The sequence below is a fragment of the Mobula hypostoma genome, chromosome 25 (assembly GCF_963921235.1).
Source record: "Mobula hypostoma chromosome 25, sMobHyp1.1, whole genome shotgun sequence".
NCBI classification, from domain to species: domain Eukaryota; kingdom Metazoa; phylum Chordata; class Chondrichthyes; order Myliobatiformes; family Myliobatidae; genus Mobula; species Mobula hypostoma.
In genome coordinates this window covers 40,456,029-40,482,718 of record NC_086121.1, presented here as the reverse complement: position 1 = coordinate 40,482,718, position 26,690 = coordinate 40,456,029, and the positions used below count along the sequence as shown (strand labels likewise).

Sequence of the window (26,690 nt, the reverse complement as noted above, 5' to 3'; positions counted from 1 at the left end):
TTCTTTCAATTCTGTATCGATTACAGCTCAGCAAAACATGCTGGACTGTCTCTGGACTCTCACAGTCACGTAATCCAGTAGGATGTGTTCCTAATATCTTTAAATAATAGTTTAGCCCACAATGCCTCAACCTAAGTCTTGTTAATTTCATCATATCTCTACGATTTAAAAGGTAAGTCTGAGATCTTTTTAACTAGTGGGTGACTAGAAAAATAATGCCTACCCTTTAATTCATTTTTCAAATCCTCCTGCCACTTCTTCTGTATACCTTTTTAAATCCTACTTCTCAATTCTGCTCTGCCTAGGGGAACTCTAATTTCTACTTGCCTGCTCTGTAAGGAAGACTTTGCAATGCCATCCACAATTTCATTTACCTCCACCCCAGCATGCCCCGGTAAAAAGACCGTTGAAAATTACTCTCCTTTTTTAAACCTTTGGCGCTCTACGTCACGTGTCTTTTCCCCGAGCAGTGTGTAAAAAAAATCTTCTCTCCGAGATTCCTACTCCTTCTCTCTCGGCCTCTTGCTCCGATTTAAAAAAGACTGTGGTGTCTTTCCATAAACACCATTCTTGTTCAGTGTTTTTCTTTTAGTGGACATATGAACAGAGACTTTCACAAGTTCTGGAGATTTCTGCAGTTCTTTTTCTGTTACCCTTGGGTTCTTCTTCACCTCCTTCAGCATTGGACATTGTGCTCTTGGTGTGATCTTTGCAGGATGCTCACTCTGACAGAGAGGAGCAACAGTATTGAATTTCCTCCATTTGTAGACAATTTCCCTTACTGTGGACTGAAGAGCACTCCAGTGTATAGAAATGCTTTTGCTGCCTTTTTCAGATTCATGAATCTCTACAATTCTTCTTCTAAGGTCCTCTGAAAGTTGTTTTGATTGAGGCTTAGTGCACAAAACAGATCTTTCTTGAGAAAAGCAGGCTCTGGCAGTAACCTGACTTTGTGAGTCTTTTTAAAGGGCAGTGCACCTCCACAACCCACACCTCCAATCTCATCTCAGTGATTGGAACATCTGACTCCAAATAGCTTTTGTAGAAGGCACTACCCCAGAGGTTCACATACGTTTTTGAACCTAGACTGTGATTGTTTAAATGGTATACACAGTATTGACGAGAAGTAGTAAAATTGCTTGTGTGTTTTTAGGTTAGGCAGATTGTGTTAGTCTATTACTCTTACTTAGATGAAGATCAGGCCACTAACTGCAAAAGGGTTCACATAATTTTTCTTGAAACTAGCTGTAAACTAAACTGAGAAGCAATGGCAGATTACCATGTATATTTAAAATTTTTGATTTAATAGACATTAAGCAGCAAGATTAATTAACATGCTTTTGACTTTGCTTATTTAAGCCACAAATAAGGAAACTAGGCCTTCAAGATAGGAGAATGGATACATCAAACATAACTAAAGAGAGAGTACTAGTTTGTTGAGAAGCTTCCTGAGGAAGATGAGTCACAAATCTCTGATGTCCCAATTCGATCGGTTTATCCTACAAGCAAAAGCGTTCACCTTACCACATGGCTTACCCAATATAACACCATCAGCAGCAGTGGGTCCCCTTGCAAAATACCACACAGTAAGAGTTCCTGCCACAGGAAAAAATTGTCGCCCTCAGCATTTGAAACAAAGCGATATTTCCAGCATACAAACCAGTGATCAAACAGCTCAAACCAGTTGTAAAGGTGGTGAAAACCTGGCCTGAGGATACAATCTCAGCACTGCAGGGCTGCATTGAAATTACCAACTGGAGAATGTTCATGAAGACCGCTACCTATGGCAAACATTGAGGAATATGTGGATTGGGTGACCAGCTGCATGGGGAAGTGTACAGAGGATGCTACCATCACAAAACACATCCAGCCTACGGCAAATCAGAAGCCATGGCTTACTGCCGAGGTCTGTGGCCAAGCGGAGGGATCGTGATGCTGCCCTTAGATCGGGAGATGTGACAGCTCTCCGGGAAGCAAGAACTGTGCTTTCCTGCTCCATCAGGAAGGCGAAATGGGAGAATTCTCAGAGAAATTACAGTCACTTCTGTGATAACAGAAGCGCATATGGCAGGGAACTCAGAGGATTACAGACTACAAGTCTACTCTGCAGGTCAGTGACCAGGATGTGTCACTCCCTGAGAGGCTGAATGTCTTCTACACCTGTTCGGTGCACAGAACAAAGTGCTGGCGAGCAAGGCACCCCTCTCCACAGTGGAGCAGACACTCCGTCTGGCTGAAGCTAAGGTGAGGAAGACTCTGGCCAGAGTATACACGTGCAAAGCTGCAAGGCCCGATAAAATACCAGTGTTGGTTCTGAAAGACTGTGCTGCCCAGCTGATAGATATATTTAAAATCTCCCTGGAACAATCCAATGCCCCTCGGCTTTTAAAGCAGTAACCATCATTCCAGTGCTGAAGAAGGCAACAGTAACCTGCCTAAAATAACTATTGCCCAGTGGAGCTAACATCAACCATTATGAAACGCTCTCTGAGTGGCTGGTCATGAAGCACATGAAAGTCTTTCTCCCAGCTACAATGGACCCTTTTCAGTTTGCTTTTTGCTCAAATCGATCCATTGATGATGCCATAGCCTCAACCCTCCACTCTGTTATGTCCTACCTGGAAAATATGGTCTCATATGTCAGGCTGCTGTTTATAGACTTCATTTCGGCATTCAACACCATCATACCCGAGAAACTGGTGGGGAAACTGTCCTCACTGAGTCTCAACACCTCCCTCTGCAACTGGATACCGGACTTCTGAACAGTAAGGCCACATTCAGTCTGTGTGGGCAGCAACGTCTCTCGTCACATTACGCTGAGCACTGGCACTCCCTGAGACTGTGTCCTTAGCTCATTGCTGTTCACACTGCTGACGCCATGTCTGTGTCTCAGGATCCAGCTCAAACCATGTCAACGAGTTTGCGGATGACACAACAGTGGCTGGCCTTATCAAGAGCAATTACAAGACGAAGTGTAGAGAGGAAATGGAATGGCTGGTGGATTAGAGTGAGACAAACAACCCAAGCCTGAACGTCCAGAAGACAAAGGAAATCTCTGTGAACTTCAGGAGGGTGCAGAGAAACCATTTCCTTCTGCAAATACATGACTCCTTCGTAGATGGGAGTTGAGCGCACCGACGTTCCTGGGAGTTCACATCACAGATCACCTGGTCCCTTAATATCACCTCCCTGAACTAGAAGGCACAGCAGCTCCCCTACTTCCTAAGATTGAGTCAAGCAAGGCCCCCATCCTCCATCTTAACTGTGTTTTACAGGAGCACCACAGATGCTGTCTTTGCAGCATCTAAAAAAAATCCTATCCTAATAATCCTGTTAAAATAATTTATTGTGTGATTTAGTTCATGGAGTTAAACTGAACAAATGCAATAACAATGATTACTTGATCCCTATTCATTTTAAAAAATTATTTCCAAAATTTATAGCCTCACCAGGTTTCACCTCTTTATTTTATCACTTCCTAAATTCAGGAATGATACAGATTGCAGGAGATACTAAACAGCAAAAACGATAAACTGTAAGGACTGGTTCAGAATGGTGAAATTGGCGGAAGTGTAATTAATGGATATTAAAAACTGAGATGTTTGATGCATGTATATTGGGAGACAACGTAACTTCATTGGACATGTAATTAGGAAAGAGGAGTTAGAATGCACGGTAATTATGGGAAAGATTGAAGGGAAGAAAGCAAGAAGAAGACAAATAATAATGGAGACAGCAGCCAGAGAACTGGAAATGAATACCAATTAATTGATCCACTTGACCCGAAACAGGAGTGTGTGGGCCATGGCAGTCAAAGCTCAAACTGGGCATGGCACCTGACGATGATGATGATGATATTGGGAGGCATGATATAAAAGTACAACAATCAATAAATAATACAATGGAAAAAAACTTTTGCAGAACAGAAGGCCCATGGTGGTTTTGTACACAGATTATTAAAAGTCGTAAGGCAAGAAGTTGGGATGTATAGAGAAGTTTGTATGTAAAGCCTTAGCAAGGAGATCATATTGGATCATTATAAAGCACTGGTTAGGACTCACTTGGAGCATTTTTGGTTACCAAAGGAAAAGTTCCTAATGTCAGTGGTGAGCAGGACAGCGATGCCTTTTCCTCTATGCTAATTTCAAACCATGATAATGAACCTGACATTCCGAGAGAAGTGAGCTCGAGAGAAGTGGTGCGATGATTTTGTCACCTCTGTCCCCACTTGCCAGTCCCGCCATAAATCTCATGCACCCAGGTATAATCCTGTGATCACTCAGCTCCTGACCAAAATGATCCAGTGCTTAATCGAAAAGAGGCAATGCTGTTGGTAGCTCTACAATTACTCCTGCTGCTGCTCTTCATCCAGTCACAGCTCGAGAAGACATTGTGAAGGCTCTGCTACTCACCAATTCTCCCACATGCACCAGCCTGCCCAAACTGTAGCAGCTGGAATGTAGCTCACATATGTTATCAGCATCCTGAACCTCTTCATGTATGGTGCAGAGACAGCGGCATGGAACAGGTTGGCCTGTAACATATTTCTTAGCTTTATATTCTATGTAATTTTAAAACAGACAGAAGAAAAACTTCGAAGAGGCAAAGTCTCCTTGCAGAAGTGCAATATTCCCACTCTGCTTTTCCACAGAACATTATTGTGTGTAGAAGGACTGACGTATTCACATGTGAACAAGTATTTAAAAACTTGTTCACATGTGAATACGTCAGTCCTTCTACACACATTTTATGTGAAGCACTCTCAGAGACTTCAGTAGTTTAAGACACTATATGAACTTGAGCACTGCAACTTTGAATTTCAATTCCAATACAACTGTCTTAATTCAGCCACTTGGATACAAAGCTAAAATTATTTTTTTCAAATTCAGGTTTTAAAACTTTATGATATAATGGAAGATAAGAGGACATGAAGGTCTGACAATTACTTTTGGAAGATGTCTTGAATGTTTTTGTAAAAAAATGGTATTTGCATCCATCACTTTTGGTTAATTGCTTTATTGATATTTTATGAATGGTTTATGAACTGAATTACTGGCCAGAAGTAATACGTATCCACAGTAATTACAATATTTATTATTCTATCAGGGGGCTCAGCTACATTTGATCGGATTAGTTCTAAAAAGTAACCTTGCTTATTTCTAACAGTGATATTCAAAATGTCAGTTCTTGGGACCCAACCAGGGTGTCAGGTCATGTCATTCTGCTCAGGCTGCTCAAAACCTCCAGCTTGCTCTGATAAATCTCCCATCTGTGCAGGCTCCTGGTTGCAGAGCCCTGTCCACATGGGCTGCAGTCCACTGTGTTACTCTGTGCGGTGTATCATTTGTGTTATGTCCAGCAAGGTTTCAAACCTTAATAAATAAACATGGCTTATTTGGCAAGAATCACATTCAACTTTTATGAGGCCATCTTGCACGTATTGAAATTGCTTCACCAAAAGGGGCACCTAAAGGGAAAACATAATATAATTATCAACATAACACAATATAATCATCTATTTGCATTCTAAATATCTAAATGCTTCTCTTTGGTTAAAGCTGTACAGCTAATTTCTAGTGACTTGTTTGCAACAGTCATGAGATACATGACCATATCTAAAGTAAGGGAGTTACAGAGTTGAAGCTCCACAACAGAGGGCTGGTTACAATTAGCCAGAGTCACTCTTAAACAATGGAGGATGTCAGAAATAACACTTCAACTCTTAGCACTGTCCAAGCTTGTGAATCTATTTTCTCAATGGTTTCTATTAGCTCAAGTTACACTGTCACACTCCAATGAACTGAAGACAACAAAAGCCACCTTTTCAAACACTGGAAACAGATAACTAAGTTTCCTTGAGAAGGCAAGCAAACACTATTATCTGAAAGTCTATATTCAGGTAAACATTTCTCTTCTGAAATTGGGGTCAGGGTCTAATCAATCCTAGCTCACTTTGTTTCTGCTATGTACGATAATTGAAGCAAAGTGAGGTTGAAGCATTCTGCCTTCCAATGCAAAGAGTATCACCATTTGATCACAATCCTGCATACTCTTTCTCATTCTTCTCAAAATCATACCATTGTATTTTTGTTAACTGCCTTTTACTGATCAGTTATGCCTGGAGCATCTCAGTAAGTTAATATCTTAAACATTTTCTCCAAGACAAAATCAATATCGAGGTGTGTGTGTGTGTGTGTGTGTGTGTGTGTAACAGCAGTGTAATACTGACAGTAGAAAAGAATATTATTACACATTTGTCTTTGAACAAAAAAAATTACAACATAGTATTTCTCAATGTTCTGTGCCACATTATTTGCCATCAAATTTCAATTACAGCCTATAATATCTTGGTTTATTCTTAGGGCCTTTCTTAAACAGTGGAACAACAATAGCTACCCTCTGTATAGGGGTCTGTGACCTCACTGCTGCTTTGCCTCAACTTCAATAGACTGTGTCTGTCTCCCTAGTAAACACAGATGTAAAAAAATCCATTCAAGATCTTCTCCATCTCTTTTGGCTCCATGCATAGATTACCATTCTGATCTTACAGAGGACCAACTTTGTCCCTCGCAATTCTTTTGCACTTAACATATCTGTAGAAGCCCTTTGGATTCTCCTTCACATTGTCTGCTGCCTTTTAGCCCTCCTGATTTCTTTCTTAAGAATTCTTTTACATTTCTTATTCTCAAGTACCTCATTTGTTCCTACCTGCCTGTACCTACTATGCACCTCCTTTTTTTTCCTTAACCAAGGCCTCAATATCTTTTGAAAACATTCTCTACTGGAATACTGAATCATGAGATACAGTGCCAGTTAGTATATCCAAACAAGAACTGCAGCCCAAACCTAACCGTGAACTACGTTAAAAACCAACTCCATAACTCAGTATGCTGAGTGTAGCGGTGGGATGGATTTCTAGTCTGCACAGTCCAGTCCAATGTTTTGTTGCTTTGTCCAATAGGCCCATCTGTCTTTTAATGCTTATTAAAATGTCTTGTGCTTTCTATCCCACCCATGTTTAAAGTAGCACTTTCTGTAGCTCATTTGAATGAGTAAAACTTTCTCAGAGGGGAATAAAATCTTCCATCTTGTTATTAAATGATGTCATGGCACTTACCATCCAATATAGCACTGACAGAGGTTCTCATGGGATGTTGCCTGTTTAATTAGCAGCTCCACCTGAGTGGGTACATCCAAAGTTTCATCATGGGCAAAATCACGACCTGAAATATACGTCAAACACAGGCACATTAACCTGAATCAAATGGCTCCTTCAGTCTAAGGTCAGACTTTGTCTTGATGACTTGAATGGTGAGGTACTTCGTTCTTTGACTCTCGTGACTTTTTTTGTCTGTTACCTTCCTTTTATGTTCTTTATTCTCTGCCGATGCGAGCATTTTCCCTTTACATATTGCATGTTCACCAGTATTCTTCATTACAAGGCTTGCAAGCCTGACATGGCACTCATGGACCCAAACACAACTTCTGTGGCCAGAATGTGCATTGATGTGGGAATGGAGCTATGTATGTGGATGAAGCACGGTCAGAAATAGGTGGTGATGTTGTAATATGTGGGTGGAGGAAGGCTCGTTTTGATTAACCTCTTCTACACACTCTCCAAAGGCTTCACATCTTTTCTAATGTGTGGCACCCTGAACTAAACACAATATTCCAGTTCTGGCTAAACCAGCGGTTTCTAAAGGTTCATCACTTCCTTCCTCTTGTGGTCAAAGCTTTCATTTGTAAAGTCCACAATATTACTTTGCGGGAACTATCCAGACGTTCTCTGCCCTCTAGTTAATGTTGTCTCTTCTCATTCTTCTTACCACTTGCACACTTTATATTCCTGAGCACTATATTTTATCTTCCTTTTACTTCACCGTCCTGAAAGTCCATTCCAGTTCTCACAGTTCATTTCCAAGTTTTGCACCATCTACAAATTTGAGATTTGCACACTATACACTCAAATCCAAATTAATGCATATTAAGGAAAACAAAGGTCTTTTCAATTTGCCCGTTTGTTTATTTGGGACACCATGCTGCTCAATTGGGACAGGAGGCTGTTGCTGAAGCTTTTAAACTAGCATCAATTGCATGCACGCGTGGCCATTAAACACGACACCATGCTAAGAGCAAGGTTTTAAACAGTGTCTGCTGCATGTGTTTATGTTCAAAAAGCAGTGATTTTTGTCACTGATAGGTGTCAAGATATAAGCAACAAGACAATTCAGAACTCCTTTGCCCACCCACTTTAAACCTATCTCCATCTACACCTTGCCAATTTAAGTCTATTTAATGTCTTTTAGATGTAGTACCACCTCCTCTGGCAGTGCATCCCACATATCACTCTGTCTGAAGAAAAACACTGCTCAGATCCCTTTTAAAACTCCTTCATCCTAAAAGTATGCCTCCTCTTTTTGATACACTTACTAGTTCATTTACTCAGGAAAAAGATTAATGAGATTTTGACTATATTGGGGCCGGCTGGTGGCTCAATGACATCAGTGCCGGACACTGGAAAGGAGGTTCGTGGGTTGGAACCCAGTCGGGTCCACTCCCGATTACGCTTTCCATCTGTGCCGGGTTGAGTGTCGAGATCGCAACTTGACCTTGTAAAATAAAGGGAAAAATACTGCGAAATGTCTGTGTGAGGAGTGGCGGGCCACACAGTCTCTTTCTCGCTCCGCGCCTTGTAAAGGCATGAAAAAGATATTGTCCCGCCAACATCACACACACACGCGCCAAAAAAAAGATTTTGACTATCAACCCTGTTTACACCTCTCACAATCATATATACTTCTATCAGGTTACCTCTCAGCCTCCATCACTCCAGGGAAACAAACCTAACTGGTCCAATCTATCCAATCTCAAACTCCAAACCAGGCAACATCCTGGTGAATCTACTCTGCACTCTCTTCAGCGTAACCATATCCTTCATTTAAGGACCCTTTATCTTGTTATTTCATGCTTTCATTATTTACTTATGGTTGTACTTCAACAGCTTGTTGTTTTCTATGTTCTTGCTCTTTCATTGATCCTGTTTACAGTTACTGAGAATGAGTGCTGATTTGCTGAGTATGCCTGCAGGAAAAAGAATCCCAGGGTTGCCTATGGTATGTACTCTGATAATAAATTTTACTTTGAACTTTATATATCTGTACATTCCTGGTCCCAATTTCCACAGCTGAGTAATTTTGTATCACTATTAATTTCTTGTGGCCATATCACATGACGTCAAAACATTTCCTTTGTTTCAATTACAGTTGCAGAAGTGCACTTTTTAACTTATGAAAAACAGCAGAAGAAATCTGCTATATTATACACATTTCTAAACACTTATGTGCCTGCATTTGCATATACCACACACAAAATCCACAAATTCATAAAACAATAGAATTCTGATGAGTTTCCATCCCAATGCAGGCTACTTGACTAAAGCTGTGTGGACTCCATCAAGCAAAGACTATTTGATGTCTATGACACATGCATCTTTCCTCAGATGTCATTAAATGGCCAGGTTTGCCTTTCAGTGCATCATCACCGATGGATGATGAACATGTTTCTGAAGTGTAAAATAATTTACAACTAAACAGTTTAAAGCTCATTGACACTGAAGGAACTCCTTTGTGACAACTATCCTGCATTTATTTTCTTCAAAATGCATCATGTCTAATGTGTCTACTTTGCCAGTCTGATGCCAGCTTGGCTCAGTGCCAGGATTGTTGTTTTGAGTCAGAATGTAGTCAATTTTAAGTTTCATTTCTGAGTAAATGATCTCATCGTTTACAGAGTCCTGTGCTGTTGGAAAATAAATCTTTTGGTTGAGGTGTTAAACCAGGCACTACCTGTTGATTCACTACTAAAAATAGTTTGGTAATTCAGGACAGCAAGGTCATTCCTGTTTGTATAAACTTGCTGTGCAGTAAGCAAATATTACTTACAGTAGAAACCAACAATGAAAGCATTTCACAAATAATTGATGAAGCTGACTAAGTACTTGTCAAGACTCTATATGAAAACAAATTATTCATCTTTTAAGGAATAACTTCATAAAAATGTTCCAGGTTGTGGTAACCATGGAACAAGTTAAATACATTAAATTACATTAAGTTAAATACATTAAAAATACATTAAATTACCTATCAGATGGAAAACTATTGTGAAATATCAGTGACAAAGCTTACCTGTAAGTTTGTCTCTAACTCTGTTAATGATTTGAATTGCCTTTTTGTTCAGGGCCTCAGGCTGCACCAAACCATCTCCAACTAAAAATTAAATAGCAGTTATAAACAGAAGATAACAAACAGAAAAAGTGGCCTCAATGTAACTGTGGCTGATAATGGTTTCTCTATCCTTATGACATGGAAGAGAGCCATTTTGGTTCATTGAACCTTTGGCAGCTCTGATTTCCCCAGTAATTTTCCTTGAAACCACTTCTTCCCACATTCCAAACAATTCTCACTCCCACCTATACCAGGGGAATTTCCAGTAGCCAATTAACCTAGCAAACTGCATGTCAGTGGGATGTGGGAGAAAAGTGTAAGACCTAGACAGGAAGTCGCAAATACTATCAGCATGGGAGGCACGGTTAACTTGATATAATTACTGAATTGTACAGACCAGTGAACATTTTGGAAAGCAAAGTAAATGCGTTTCTTTGAAAGCTCCTCCACTGTCAATTATTGAGCTTTGAAAGAACTTCAATTTTATTTTTAAATTCTGAAAAACATCCAGTAGGTGATTTTTTTTTTCATTTGAAAAGGGCCGAAGCTGGTATGTTTCAAATAAAATAGTACCCCTGAGCCTATGCACTTTCATACTAAGGACTCTCCATCAAAGTCCCATGACCTGAAATGTTGGCTATGCTTCTCTCCCAAGATACTGCCGAACTTGCTCAGTGCTTGGAGTAGTTCCTCACACAAAATGCTGGAGGAACTCAGCAGGCCCAAAACATTGATTGTACTTTTTTCCATAGATGCTGCCTGGCCTGCTGAGTTCCTCTAGCACTTTGTGTGTGTTGCTCAGATTTCCAGCACCTGCAGACTTTCTCCTGTTGGAATAGTTCCTGATTCTCTTTTGGATTTTCAGCTTCTGCAAGTGCACAACTTCACACTTCCCTGTTTTAAAATACATTTGTCACTTATCCATCCACCCGACCAGGTTGTCAACATCTCCCTGTAGATTAAAACATTCCTACTCTCTGTTAACCACACTGCAAACTTTTGCAGCACCTACAAGTTTCTTTACTACATCCTACACATTTGAGTGATCTGCTACAAAAAAAAGTCATGTGAGACAATTGATTGGAATTACTAAAGGAGCTCATGCTGGAAATACTCAGCAAGTTGAGCACCATTAGAAATAAAACAGATTCATAACTTTAAGGTAACTTACTAAAAGAATGTATGGATTCAGGCACAGTAGTCCCAGTTTTTTTGTGTGTTGTTTCTCCAAGTTCTACCCCATCCAGCAATTCTGAAACACAAAATGTAATAAAAAATATCAGTGAGGGAGCAGTCCAAGTATGTGGTGAAAACTTGAAATAAAAATTACACTTAATAACACAATTTGTTACCATTTTAAGTAAAAACTTCTTAATATATCAGAACCAGAAAACTATGACTGATCTGAGTCGAATGACAAATACATAGCCTAACCACACATCACAGTACAGGCTATCCCCAGGTTACAAACGCCTGACTTATGGTCACCCAAGTAAATGAGCTCCCAGAATATTATTAAATTCAAATGTCCAATTTAGACATCCATTTACTCCTATGAAGAGCAGACTCTAGTTTTCTCCCTCTCTCGGCTTTTAGTAATTGTCCTTTATCAGCCTCACGTGCTTTTAATCCATTCATTACCAGGTATAGTTCACATGGAGTGATTTTGTGTATTTTCCAACTTATGCACCTCTGTAAACACAGAGCCTGTTCATTACCTGGGGAGAGCTTGTATATGATCATGGATAAATATCTACTGTCCCAATGATCATTCTGTGACCTTCACCAATTGGAAGTCAATACATTTCGAGATGGGAAATCAAAAGGAATTGCTTCTCTATCCTCTCGCACACATCCTATTCACGTCCTCTCACCAATACCCCAAACCTCCAATTATCTTAAACAAACTGCCTGAATGAACAACACTGAACCAACTATCAGTCGGCTGAGATACTCACCCCCTGTCTGACTGGTTGAGTAGGAATCTGTTCTTGTCCTGGAACGTTTGTTACCTTTAACGTTTGCTGAAGAATGGACAGAAAATATTACAGTTATTCACTGGAACCAATGCACAATAATTAAGTCAGAACTAATTCATGGATTCTTTATTTTTGTTTTAAACATTCAAACGCCATCACTCATTTCAGGTGCTTTGCAAACCGAATTTGTGGTGTTTTTAGAGCACATTGTGGCTAGATGCAAAATAATTTCTTTCTCCATTATTAATTTAACATGTTTACTTTCTGCTGTGCATGGAGACTTCTGAACTTAGTTCAAGTAGTAGCAAAGTTGCTTTAAGTAGGTTGTTTTTTTTAAAAACGCAAACACGAGGAATTCTGCAGATGCTGGAAATACAAGCAACACACATCAAAGTTGCTGGTGAACACAGCAGGCCAGGCAGCATCTCCAGGAAGAGTTACAGTCGACGTTTCGGGCCGAGACTCAAGCGCAAGAGAAATTGGGTCATGCAGCAAGCCGGACAACATTATAAGACAGGTCAGTGTACCAAAGAATGGTTAAAGCAGAAGAAATTTCACGTTTTGGAATGGCCAAGTCAAAGTCCTGACCTTGATCCTATCGAAATGCTGTGGAAGGACTTGAAGCAAGCAGTTCAGACAAGGAAGCCCACCAACATCCCAGAGTTGAAGCAGTTTTGTAAGGAGGAATAGCCTTAACATTCCTCTAAGTCAATGTGCGAAACTGATTAACAGTTACTGGAAACATTTGGTTGAAGTTATTGCTGTACAAGGTGGTCACACCAGTTACTAAAAGCAAAGGTTCACATACTTTTTCCAACAAATACATGTAATATTGAATTGTTTTTCTAAATAATTAAATGGAAAAAGTATAATATTATGCTTGGTTGGATTCTCTTTATCTAGTTTTAGGACTTGGGTGAAGATCTGATCATATTTTAGGTCATATTTATGCAGAAATGGAGAAAATTCTAAAGGGTTCACAAACTTTCCAGCACTACTGTAGCACTAAGATTGGTGGAGTTGTGGGTAGTGTACAAAGGTTGTGAAATAATACAGCAGGATATAGATACATTGCAAATATGGGCAGAGAAGTGGCAGGTGGAATTTAATCTGAACAAGTGTGAGGTGTTGCACTTTGGGAGGTCCTGACGAAGGGTCTTGGCCCGAAACGTCGACTGTACCTCTTCCTAGAGATGCTGCCTGGCCTGCTGCATTCACCAGCAACTTTGATGTGTGTTGCTTAAGTAGGTTGTGTTACCTTGGGTTAAGGAAGGATAAACGGTAATACATAATGCTCTGTATGTGGTGCTTAGCCAGGATGATTGCTGATTTCCCTATTTCCGTCTAGACACACAAAATATCATCTGAATTAGAATGCTGCTGTCGTAAAAAAAAAAGAAAATGGGGGGTGGGGGGGACAAGTATGTGAAACTTCCTGCCTGTCATAGGTATATGCCAACTGCTGTCAATAATCCTTGTGCACCTTTATAACGATGCTGGGACTTGCACTCTTCAACACTGTGATTATAACTGGCTGTCACTAGTAGTGCTGTAGTGCTGGAGTCCTGCAGTTCTCAGCTCCCTTGTTCTGATGCTAAACTCCAAACTTCCAAAATACTGACAATTCCAGGACAACCTCACAAAGTGTTGAATCTGTTTTCAGAAGCTTGAAAACAGCGAATAGGATTTTGCAGTTGATCAGTAGACTATGACTCAGCAACTTGTGGAATACACATAAACACAGTTGAATGTGCAGCCTAGAAGATGCTGTCAGTGATTGTGCGCTTCCCCCAAAAGAAACAGGTGTCTTGTACCCTCTGCTGGGTGATCATAAGAAATCAGTGAAATGATTCAATCAATTTCCATCTTTTTTCAAGTGGGAGAAAATTATTGATTTGTTTTATGACATGCAATTTTAATGGCATTCTAAGTTATGGCACAATCTAATTATGAGAACAAATTTTAGCCAATTGTAATTTCCTTTTTATATACTTTGAAAAAGATAAAGCAAATAAACATTTCTAAAATTGTTTTTAAACATGCTTATGTGGATAACTTCTTCAGTAAAACTCTGATAATCTTCTATCTGGTTGTTTGGAAATTCCAATCATTTGGTACCTGACTCTCAGGGCCTCTGGTTCCCACAGACTTTAATCTTAAAAGGTTCATTGAACAATTTATTATACTACTGTGTAACATCTTAAAGAAATGTTTTAAAAATATGCTGTATATTAACAGGGAATAACATTCAATAGTCCAGAAATCTACCAGTCCAGCAGTACCCTATTAAGTCCCCCCTCAACCTTCTATGCTCCAAAGAATAAAGATCCAACTTGCTCAACTTTTCTCTGTTATGCAGCTGCTGTGGATGAACCGGAACACGGATGGGCAGAACAAAGTCAAGATGGCGCTAAATGGCGACTCTTTTGCTTGCATCTCCGGAAGCAGCTCTATTTCTATCTTTGATGTCTCTTTTTTCCCTTTTCAGATTCTTTTGAAGACTTACCCCGACTTCAGTGCTTTGCAGGAATGGGACCCACTCTCAGGGCCTAATGATTGGCCACTCTTTGATATCCCAGGGACATGTCTTGATAGACTATCGCACCTTCAGGGTGCCAGATTTTCATGGCTCTGGAGACGTGCTGATTCTAGGCCAATGTTCCGGGTTCTCCCGCGACTGGAACATCGGAAGCAGCGGGTTAGCTGCCGTGGATTGTATGTCCAGAGATCTGAGCCTTTCCAGGGCCAACTCTCTGGGTTCAGAGCTCAGAAAAAACGACGCAACAGACTTTTAACATCGTGAATCATTGAGTTGTTTGTTATGTCTCCCTTTTCACTGTGAAACGGGGACACCTCTTTTTCCCTTATTAGGAGGAGAGAGAGAGAGAGCCTGTGGTATGTCGAATTACTGGGTGAACAAGTAGTCGTTGGGGTACTGCAAATCTGTGTCTATACTTATGCTTGCTGCATGCTTGAGTGCTCGGTGGAGGGTGCTGATGCTTCTTTTGCTGGTGAGGGTGTGGGGGTAGTCGTTGCTTTGCTGCTGCTTGTGTGTGGGAGGGGAAGCTGGGGGAGACTTTGGGGTTGTTATGTTAATTATCATTCATTCTTTGGGGCACTCCTCTGTTTTCGTGGATGTTTGCGAAGGAAAAGAATTTCTGGATGTATATTGTATACATTTCTCTGACATTAAATGTACCCATTGATACCCTCTTTGAAGACCCTGAAGTGAAAACTATTCAATTTAAGGCTTCATTTTGAGACACACCAGGATTCTTAAAACTGAGACTGACGGCAGGTACACAAAACAGTTCCTATAACCAGACAATTAGCAAAAATTACTAAATACTTACTGTCCATGAGCCTCCAGTTTAACAAAGGGTCATATACAAAGGCTTCAAGCACAGCCATAACACTGTCCCTGTGCTCCCGAAGCACTTCCATCACTGTGTGACATGTAATTCGATAGTTCCCATCCAATCCTGTTACCTGAGGAACAGCAACAAGGAGATTAATTAGAAGGAATGGGAACAATGGAGCCTAAATTACTGAACTTATATAATGAAACAATGAGTATTGACTGTCCACAGCTCTGAGTCACAAAGTTTGGCTTGAGTCCTACTCCAGAATGACTTCAAATGTTTTAGATGAGGAGTCGCACTAATCTCTACTGAACTCTGTGAAGGCAAAAGACCTTATTATATTGCACCGAAGATGACCAGGGAGTGCCCTGGCCACCATTAGAAAGCAGCTGATCATTATTACACTGCTCTTTGTGAGACCCCAGTGTTGGTAAATTAATTAGCACCAATTATTTAAAAATTGCGCAATGTTTACACTTTCAACAGTACATAAATCTTGGAAATTTCTTGCAGGGATAGCCTGAGGCCATGAAATAATTATATAACTCCTTTCTTTCTCAGTAATACATCATCTTCTTCTTCGGTTGTCCATCGAAATCCAGTGACGACGTCCACTCCTTTAACGGTGAGATCTTTGATGACTATACAGTCCTATCCTGGACCCACAAGCTCTGTTGCAGGTGGGACATGTATATGTAATAGTGGTGGCAACCATGGCTGCATTTCTCCTGGCTCTCTTCTGCTGTCTTCTGGTTGTTCTTTCCGTCTCCAGAATACGAACTCCATCCCTACACAGCTGTCGCCAAGTAGTACGGTCAGCAGCAACATCCTCCAGGTCCTCGGGTCTGATCCTGCACTTCCTTAAAGCATTCTTCATCTGATCCTTATAGCGCTTCTTCAGCCCTCCAGCTGAGCGTCGACCATGATGTAGCTGGCTGTATAACACTCTGCGGGATAGACAACATGGGGGCATCCTTATCACGTGCCCCAGCCACAGCAGCTGACGCTAGGTGATCATGGCCTCAATACTTCTGCAGTTGGTCTTTACAAGTATTTCAGTGTGAGGCACCCGCTCACGCCAGGTAATTCCCAGGATGCGCTGGAGGCAGCTTATGTGGAAGCACTCCAAGGACTTGATGTGACGGCTGTAGGTTACCCAAGCTTCACAGCTATAAAGGAGGGTGGTGACACAGACCGCTTGGTATACGGCGACCTCTGTGGAGGGACAAAGGCTCCTGTTCTGAAAGACTCGTACGCCGAAGTGTCCCAAAGGCAGATGATGCCTGTTTAATGCGGCTCTGGACGTCGTTGTCAATGCCGCTATCCTCAGAGAGAATGTTCCCCAGATATCTGAAAGATGGCACTACTGACAGCTTTTCATCACCAACAGTGAAGGCAGGTAGAGTGGGTGGGACACTGGTATTCCATTGATGCAGTGAACAACAGAGTAACATACAAATTAACTAATGACACTGATAACTGGACACAGAACACACCGTTATTTAATGCTCAGACATATTTTACTTTTGCACAAGAACAGCATGGTCCTTGTCACCACACTGTCCTGTATTCTGAACAAAGAAATGTGGTTTTTATACAGAATTGGCTTATCAGTTACGGATACCGACCATTTGATAAACTATGTGTGTGTTTGAATTCTTTACTTGCAAGAACAATCACATTCACAAAAATTCAATAGAAACTATAAGCTGACAACTGATGATACCTTGAAGTTAGTAAAGCAATTGTCCCTTCGTTGGTGCGTGTGCCTTGGGTTGCTTATCTTGTCTCCAAACTGCTGGCATGCAAAGGGAAGCCATGCTCTCCAAACAGCATTCTTCCCTGGGATGTCTGCACTCTATCCAAAGGTTCAAAGGTCTATCCTTGCTTGGATTAGCAAGACCAAGGAACTGATTGTGAACTTCAGGAAGAGGAAGTCAGGAGAACACGCATCTGTCCTCATTGAAGGGTCAGTGGTGGAAAACATGAGCATTTCCAACATCAGCTGCATAGATCATCCATGGTGTTAGCATCTTCATAATCTATCCTGGGCCCAACACATTGATGCAATCACTGGTACACATGCCAGTGGCTCTATTTCATTAGGAGTTTGAGGAGATATGGTGTGTCACCGAAGACTCTTGCAAATTTCTACAGATGTACTGTTCAGCTCTGCATGCCCAATAATCCTGAATAGAAACACTGAAAATCTTCAACACAATACAGGCCCTTCGGCCCACAATGCTGCATTGAATATGTACTTACTTTAGAAGTTATCAAGGGTTACCCATAGCCCGCTATTTTTCTAAGCTCCATGTACCTATCCAGGAGTCTCTTGAAAGACCCTATCGCATCCGCCTCCATCACCATCGCTGGCAGCCCATTCCCTGCACTCACCACTCTCTGCATAAAAAACTTGCCCTGACATCTCCTCTGTACCTACTTTATAATATATTCTCCCCACATTCCTATCACCACGTCGCCAGATTCAACCACTCACCTACAAAATACTGGCAACTTACACTGTAAAATTAATCTACCAACCCGCACACCTTTGAGGTGTGGAAAGAACCCCCAACAGTCAAAGACTGTGTGAACTGCACACAACACTGCAGCTCAGATTAAACGTGCACCACTGGAGCTGGCAGACAGCAGCAGGAATGGCAAATCGTGACAGCACATTTGCACTTTTCAAGATGCCACATTTGCACTGAAATAATAAAATTTTCAGATTGGCTCATGGATAAATGTTGTTAGCAAGATTGAGAAGCTTTTCTTCATTTTGGTGAAAGTGATTAGGTATGTCCACTTTGGAAGAGCATGTTCTATTTAATGCTTTGTCTGAAAGGGGGCAGGACTTCTCTAATACATAATGGGAAAATAAAAAGTATGACTATATATAGTACATCCACTTCCTATAAGTCACAACTGAATCAATTACCAAAATAGAATATCAGAAATCTAGTCTCTGATCTCAGTGAATACTGTTAGATTGCTTCCTCTTCGGAACCATCTAACAGTGAAAGTTGGACTGGACAGCTGTGTTCCAGATGGCAAGAATGGCAAGGGACATCAGCTTAGAATGAAACAACTTAGTATGATAGGTTGCATTATAATGTAAAAGCTGAAAATAAATGCAGGGCCATACCTCCATGGCATTGGTTAACATCCTGGTCAACCTGAACGGAATCTTCTCTGGGAATTTCTCTCTGGTCATTGCAACCTGCAGAAAAATGGACACTGAAACAATGTGCTGGAGTGAAATCTGGCAAGACCAGTTCTCTTCCCTGTTTAGGAGTACAGTACTTCCCTCTTATTTATTTCATACTGAGATGACAACTAACCCATCCAAAACATTGACATATACTTCTTGACAAATGTAGTCTCTTCTTTTAATCCAAAGCTGTGACGAAATGCCTGGTCTCATGATTCAGTTTCTATACCCACATTCATTACACTGTGAGTGCAATTTGCAATATCACAGACAGCTCAAAGGGGTGTGTCCCTCTCCCATTTCCTTCACCTTTAGGGGAAATGACAATTGCACTCTATTGCCATAAGAACATGCAGTGATTTTACATCAGTAGACAAGAATAAAGAAAACTTACGGGGCTCTCACTAAACTGAATACATGGTTAATGCACCAACAAGAAGGGAGGCCTGTCTACATTTGCTAGTTTATAACAATCAGGACAGAATTTTGAGTACAGAAATTGTTAAGCCTTTAGGAATAAGTGATCATAACATTTTAAGTTTGACGATTTTTGGGAGAATATATCAGTAAAAACCAAAGCCATTAAATTGAATTTCAGGAAGGCAAAGTTTGTGCAGATGCGGCAAAGACTTCAGAAGGTAAACTGGAAGGAATTGCTTGATGTTGAGTCAGTTGAGGAACAATGAGGTCAGTTTAAAGAAGTAATACACGCAGTGCAGGAAATGTTCATACCCAAGGTCGGGACAAGCAGCAACAACAATAGATCAACTACATAGATGAATATAAAAATTTTTATATGTTAAAATCTTGAAGACAGCAAAACAAGGAATACAGAAAAATAGTAATACTGTTAACCATAAGGCATATGAAAATATGAGCGATATAGTCAAGAGGAAAATTCAGATTGCCAAAAGACAGATTGAGACGGTTATTGCTGGTAATGCTAAGATTGACCCTAAGAGATTTTTCCAATACTTTAGTCGTAAAAGAAGAGTCAAAGAAGAAGTTAAGTGTATTAGGAATAATAATGGGAAGTTAAATTATGCAGAGAGGGACACAACAGATACTCTTACCTTATAATTTGCTTAAGTATTCACCCAAGATGTTAGCAATATGACAGTAAGTGCAGAGAAAAATAAGGTAGTTTAAAGGGATTTAGAGATCTTAGAAAGTGATTTCCTACTTAAACTGCAAAGGCTGAAAGTTAATAAATCTCCAGGGCCAGATAACATGTATCCAAGGGTACTTAAAAGAGGTCTGTGATTATATACACAAACGCCTAATATGTATTTTTCAGAAGTCATCGAAGACTGGTGAAATCCCCAAGGACTGGAAATAGGCTAACGTTGTCCCAGTAAGACGGGTCACCACACTGACCTTGGTAACTATAGACTAGTAAGCTTAATGGCATTGCAGGCAAGATAATGGAAAAATAATAAAGAATGAGATGAAAAGGCAGCTTACAAGAACAGATACGTTAGTAGAAAGCCAGCATGGATTAAAAAAGGGGAAATCATATTTTATTAATATGCTGGAGTTCTATGAAGGGGCAACTAAAATTTAAGATAACAATAGAGCAGTTGATGTCACTTACTTGGACTTTCAAAAGGTTTTTGACAAGGTACTCCACAAGAGGTTAATAATCAAATTACAGGAGGTAGGGATTCAGGGGAAGGTGTACGAGTGGGTGCAGAATTTGCTCAAAAACAGAAAACAAGTTTTGGTGAGAGGATCATTTTCACACTGAGAAGTTGCTAAAAGCAGGGTTCCGCAGATATCAGTTTTGAGGCCACTGCTGGTTTTACTTTACATTAATAATCTGGATGAGCACATAACAAATAAACTAGTAAAGTTTGCTGATGCCACAAAATTAGGAAAACTGGCTGATAACATTCAGGCACCAAAATCAATACAGTTAGATCTAATCAAAATGCAGATGTGGGCAGATAAATGGCAGGTGAAATTTAATGTAAGTAAATGTAAAGTATTACATTTAGGAAGTAGGAATATAGATATAAATATATAATGGGGGGTCTTGAGTTAGAAAGTGCACTCTATGAGAAGAATTGGGGTGTCATGGTAGACTCCTTACTGTCAACATCTAGACCAGCCTTTATCAACCATTTTGCCCTGGAGGAACCCTTGAAATAATTTTCAGGTTTCAGGAAACTCCTGCATAAAAAATATTATATCTACAGCTCACTACACATTAGCGTGATCAGTAAATTGTAGATATAATAATGTGAAAATAATCGTCAGTGCTCTTTTGAGTAGAGAATGAACTTTTAGCCAAACTTCCTTAAAAAAAACAGGCAGTTAAGCTTAGCTTACCTTTCTTGAAATTAATCTTTCTTTCCTGTTCATAAATTTTAAGAACTCTTGAGGAGAACATCATAAATTTCTGTTAAGTAAATAGCTGAAGCTAAAATGGGATTTAATTTTTCTAAAGGTAGGCTCAGTAGATTTAATTTAAATAAAAGTTGTAAATTGATTTTGGAAGCTGGGAAAAGTAATTCGGAAGGGAGTGGACTGAACCCAGTAAACCTGGTTTTACTGTGGACTGCCATACTGGGATGAGATCTCTGACAGATTGCTAACAGGACTGCTCCAGCACTGCATTGTGCATCACGCAAAGTTTAAAAAATGTCTATTTATTTTAATCACGATCTCTCACGGAACCCTGGTTGAGAAACCTTTATCTGCACAATGCACAGATGCGATCAGGAAGGCTAATAGAATTTTTTTTTAAATGTATTTATTTCCAGGATGTGGGCGTCACCAGCAATTATTACCCATCCCTATTTGCCCTTGAGAAGCTAGTGATGAGCTGCCTTCTTGAACCACTGCAGTCCCTGAGGTGTAGGTACACCCAGTGTTGTTAGGGAAGGAGTTCCATGATTTTGACCCAGCGACAATGAAGGGATGGTGATATGTTTCCAAGTCAGGATGGTGAGTGACTTGGAGGGGGATCTCCAAGTGGTGGTGTTCCCAGGTATCTGCTGTTCTCGTCCTTCTAGATGGTGGTGGTCATGGGTCTGGAAGGTGCTGCTTTAGGAACTTTAGTATGTTGTTGCAGTGCATCTTGTAGATAGTACACACTGCTGAAACTGTCCGTCGAAGGTGGAGGGATTGGATGCTTCTGGGAGGGGTACCAATCAAGTGGACTGCCTCGTACTGAGTGTTGATGGAGCTGCAATTATCCAGACGAGTGGCAAATATTCCTTTATATTCCTGACCTGAGCCTTGTAGATGGTGGACAGGCTTTGGGGAGTCAGGAGGTGAGTTACATGCTGCAGGATTCCTAGCCTTTGACCTGCCCTGGGAGTCACAGTGTTTATATGGCTAGACAAGTTCAGTTTCCTGTCAATGGTAACCCCAAGGATGTTGGTAGTAGGGGATTCAGTGATGATGATGCCACTGAATATCTTGGAGATGGTCATTGCCTGGCACTTGTGTGACTTGGATGTTACTTGCCACTTGCCAGCCCAAGCCTGGATATTGTCCAGGTTCTGATGTATTTGGGTATGAACTGCTTCACTATCTGAGGAGTCACGAATGGTGCAGAACATTGTGCAGTCATCTGTGAACATCCTCACTTCTGACCTTATGATGGAAGGAAGGTCATTAATGAAGCAGCTGAAGATGGTTGGTTCTAGGACACTGCCCTGAGGAACTCCGGCAGTGATGTCCTGAGGATGAGATGGTTGACCACCAACCACCACAATCATCTTCCTTTGTGTCAGGTATGATTCCCCCTAATTCCCGTTGACTCCAGGGGCACCTTGATGCCATACTTAGTCAAATGCTGCCTTGATGTCAAGGGCTATTAGTCACACCTCACCTCTGGTATTTAACTCTTTGGTCCATGTTTGGACCAAGGAGGTGATGAGGTCAGGAGCTGAGTGGCCTTGATGGAACCCAAACTGGGCATCCATAAGCAGGTTATTGATGAGTAGGTGCTGCATGTTAGCACTGTTGCTGACCCCTTCCATTGCTTTGCTGATGATAAAGATTAGGCTGAAAGGGTGGTAATTGGCTGGGTTGGACATCCTGTTTCTTGCATACAGGACATACCATACCGTGGCAATTTTCTACATTGCCGGGTAGATGCCGGTGTTGAAGTTGTACTGGACCAGCTTGGTTAGTAGCGCAGCCAAGAATGTTGGGCTAGATAATGTGCTCAGTGGAGTTCAAGTCAAGAGATGTTCTCCTTAAGCTGTATAATGCGCTTGTAAGGCCATATCTTGAATACTGTGTACAATTTTGGCCACCATATTGTATGAGGGATGTGAAGGCACTTGAGAGAGTCCAAGGAAGGGTGACTAGACTCATTCCAGATCTGCAAGGTATGAGCTATGAAGAAAGATTGAAAGAATTAAACCTTTTTAGCCTAAGTAGACGTAGAATGAGAAGAGACGTAATAGAAGTGTTCACGATCATTAAGGGCATATGTAACGTGGATGCCAGCTGCTGCTTCAATATGAATCCATCATCAAGGACACAGGGCCACAGATGGATACCGGTTAAGGGGAAATTTCAGACAAACATCAGGAAGTATTTCTTTACACTGCGAGTTTTGGACTCATGGAATAAACTACCTAGTTGTGTAGTTGAGAATAGTACCTCAGAGAATTTCAAATCTAATCTTAATAGTTATTTCAAGATACTATGTGAATAGGAATTTGGCAAGCCTTGCTTGGTTGAATGGCCTGTTCTTGTCAAAAACTTTCTAAGGTTCTAATGTGATGTTTTTCTGAAGATACAAAACTGGAATTTGAAGCTCCTTCATCATGAGAGTATTGCAAATGATTCTTAGTTCAACTATCTTACCTCAAAACAATCTCCAAAGTCAATGTGTAAGATTTTTCCACTAAGCCTATCCAGCATCAGGTTTGATGGATGTCTGTTTAAGAAAGTAGAAAGTAAAGATGTTATTAGATTTCCTGGGAAATAAAGATGGTTTCATATAGATGGCAGGAGATTTCATCAGAAGATTTTGCTTGTCTTTTGCTGAGCGAACACTAACTCCAGCTTGGACGCTGCACCACACTACCTCCGGTGGTTGGAGCACCTGACTCCGATGCCTCTCTCCTGGGCGGCTGTAAACAAGTGACACAGCAGTTTGAGGCCTATTCTTTGCTACAATCAATGCCACAGAGCTCTCTTGCTGTTTGCCAATAAATCAGAAAATCTGACTGGCAGCATTCCATGTTAACAATGTCCAACAGCATCTTACAATCACAATTAAAGTGAGTAAGATGATGACTCACTGCTAGGCTACACACCAAGTCTTCTGATGCCTCTTTCATGCACGCAGCAGACAACGTGCACCAAGTCCAGCTCCTTCAGTTTTTCCGCCAATGAACAACTCACTGATTGGGCAGATCTGCAGTACTTTAAGTTCTTAATGTCCAGCAGGGTCTTGCAATCGTAAAAGATACGTTTTAAAAAAAGACAATCACACCTTCGGTTAGCCCCTTAGAAGCTGCTGCATCCATTTACTATACTATTTATTAGTCATATACCCATTTTACCAAAATTTGTCAATTCTGTTGGGATGCCAACCATGAAGTCAGCAGTTCTTTATTAACTCTCTAACAAACATTTGCACTAGCTGCGTGATCAGGCAAGCTTAACCAGAAGGAACATGGAAAACGTTTCACGTTTCATAGAAAATAATCTTCCGCTTTGTACTCTGAGGGCACCTGCAAAGACTATTGGACTATATAGCAGACATGAAGACACTAGGATTATGTGAATCTCTTACCGGTCTCCAAGCCCTAGGATGTAGCCCACCATTGACATCACAGCCAATGAGCGTGTGTAGTTGGTTCTTCGGTCAAACCACACCTACAGAACGCCAGAACATAAAACAATGGAGTGAAACTCCTCAAAAGCAACAGAATGCATCTTACCACAAAGATTTTGGAGCAGCAAAGCATATCTGAAGAGCAATAAATATTAAATAACCTTGTACTTGGCTTTTAAACCATGAGCTGATTCTCCATAAAGGATTATAAACAGCAAGTTGAAACCAAAGTCCACTTTATCTTTACCATGCTTAATTAATAATCTGCCGCAAGGTTGCAACCCATCTCCAATATCTGCCTCAAATTATCTGCACGTTTGACAAATAAATTTGCAATCAAGAAAATTCTGAAGACATGTAACAGACCAGACAGCAACTAAAACAGATGAAGCAGCATTCTGTGCACTATGAATATCATTGGATTTTATCAGAGCTAAGTGAAGAACAAATGGACTGTTTCATTTAGGCAGATTATTTGTTATGTTTCATTAATACTTGAGAGTTTGTTTTAAGGTACAATTGTGTCCTATGCGGCAATATCCCATAAAATTATAAAACAAACCACAGGTGAAGTTATAAGCATGTTAAGCTTTGCCTAACAAAAATGGATATGGAAAATCAGCACCTTGATTTCTAGCATTCATGCATTTCTATCGTTGAAATTATTGTGAAACTATGTAAAAGTTTATGTATTATTTCAACGCCAGCAGCGGGGGAGCTGGCGCGTGCTGGGTCGGTCCGCCTTCTAGCCCGCCTGCTCCCAGGGGCACTGCCCTCCGGCGCCTCCATTCTCTTCTGCCTACGACCTCAGATCAGACGTGGTGACCCGCTGACTTGAAGCATATTACTAAGCGGATGAAGAGAAACTAACGAGGATTCCCTCAATAATTGCGAGTGTAGTGTAGTCTTTGGGGTAACTGCAAGTCTGTGTCTTTGGTATCGCTTAGCTCACGCTTGAGTGCTGGTAGTGGGTGCACTTTTTTTTGCCAGTGGGGAGAGGGATTGTTGCTCGCTGCCGCTTACGCGCGGGAGGGAGGGGAGCGGGGGGGGGACTTAGGGTTCTAACTTTTAACTGTCATTCATTCTTTGGGGCACTCCTCTGTTTTCATAGATGTTTGCGAAGAAAAAGCATTTCAGGATGTATATTGTATACATTTCTCTGACATTAAATGAACTTTTGAATCCTTTGATATTTTAAAGGTATGTTGAGGCAGTTAGCTATTGCTTGATGTGATCCTTCTGTAGTTCGGCATTTTCACTAATCCGGCACTCCTCAGGTCCAAATGGTGCCAGATTATAGAAGGTCAACCTGTACTAAATTTCATTGAGAAAGAGTTACTTACAAATCAAGATGATGCCCAGAAAACTTCTGAAGGGGTGAATTGCATTATTTAAGCAAGATTATTTATATTTAGAAATGAGAGTCATATTCAGTTAATAGCACAAGGTTTTATGGAATCCAACACCAAAATTGAAATAATGAAGCTTACTTTTCACCTCCTGAGAAATATATATTGCACTAAAAGGAGACAGCGGACTACAAGTCAAGCAGCTGCCATTTTGAAGTGGCCCAACATCATCCCGCCTTAAATTCCTAATTGAAAAGTCCTGTGCATTTCATGTGCTGTAGCTATTACTTTAGGTTTTAAATGTTAATTTTAATTTCACTGTGAATAACCTTACAGGACTATTCTTTGTTGAAAACAGAGATGATGCTGCATTTATTGTCTCTTGAATTTTGCATGTATTAGGCTTTACTGAAGATACTGAGTAAAAGAAGTTTATGAATTACCTTAAATGCTACTATGAGGAGGCAGTTCTCTGGTAGGGCGGACTTTGACTTTTAAAATTCAAAGTCAAAGTACATTTGTATACTTTATACAACCTTAAGATTTGTCTCCTTATAGACAGCCACAAAACAAAGAAAACTCAATAGAACCCATCAAAACAAAAGACTTTCGAACACCCAATGCGCAGAGGACAAAAAAAATTGCTGAATAATAAAAGTAAGCAAATAGCATTCAGAACTGAAGTTCACAGAAGTGAGTTCACAGCTAAGCAGATTTCAGCTGCAGGCCACTGCCTCAGTTCAGTACAGGGACG

At 40.6% G+C, this 26,690-nt stretch overlaps 1 protein-coding gene across 3 annotated transcripts in view; it reads right to left on the bottom strand.

Moving 5' to 3' along the window:
- Nucleotides 1-5,007: 5,007 nt before the first annotated feature.
- The window catches only part of mtor (mechanistic target of rapamycin kinase), a 343,897-nt gene continuing 322,214 nt past the window's right edge, over nt 5,008-26,690 (bottom strand). For all 3 annotated transcript variants that reach the window (XM_063033405.1, XM_063033407.1, XM_063033406.1), the window contains 9 exons: nt 24,546-24,628; nt 23,609-23,681; nt 18,713-18,787; nt 15,556-15,691; nt 12,182-12,247; nt 11,395-11,475; nt 10,185-10,265; nt 7,118-7,223; nt 5,008-5,467 (listed from right to left, as the gene is read on the bottom strand). In XM_063033405.1, coding sequence (XP_062889475.1) covers nt 5,452-5,467; nt 7,118-7,223; nt 10,185-10,265; nt 11,395-11,475; nt 12,182-12,247; nt 15,556-15,691; nt 18,713-18,787; nt 23,609-23,681; nt 24,546-24,628 — 717 coding nt within the window. In that variant the 3' untranslated portion in view covers nt 5,008-5,451. The remainder of the gene's footprint in view (nt 5,468-7,117; nt 7,224-10,184; nt 10,266-11,394; nt 11,476-12,181; nt 12,248-15,555; nt 15,692-18,712; nt 18,788-23,608; nt 23,682-24,545; nt 24,629-26,690) is intronic.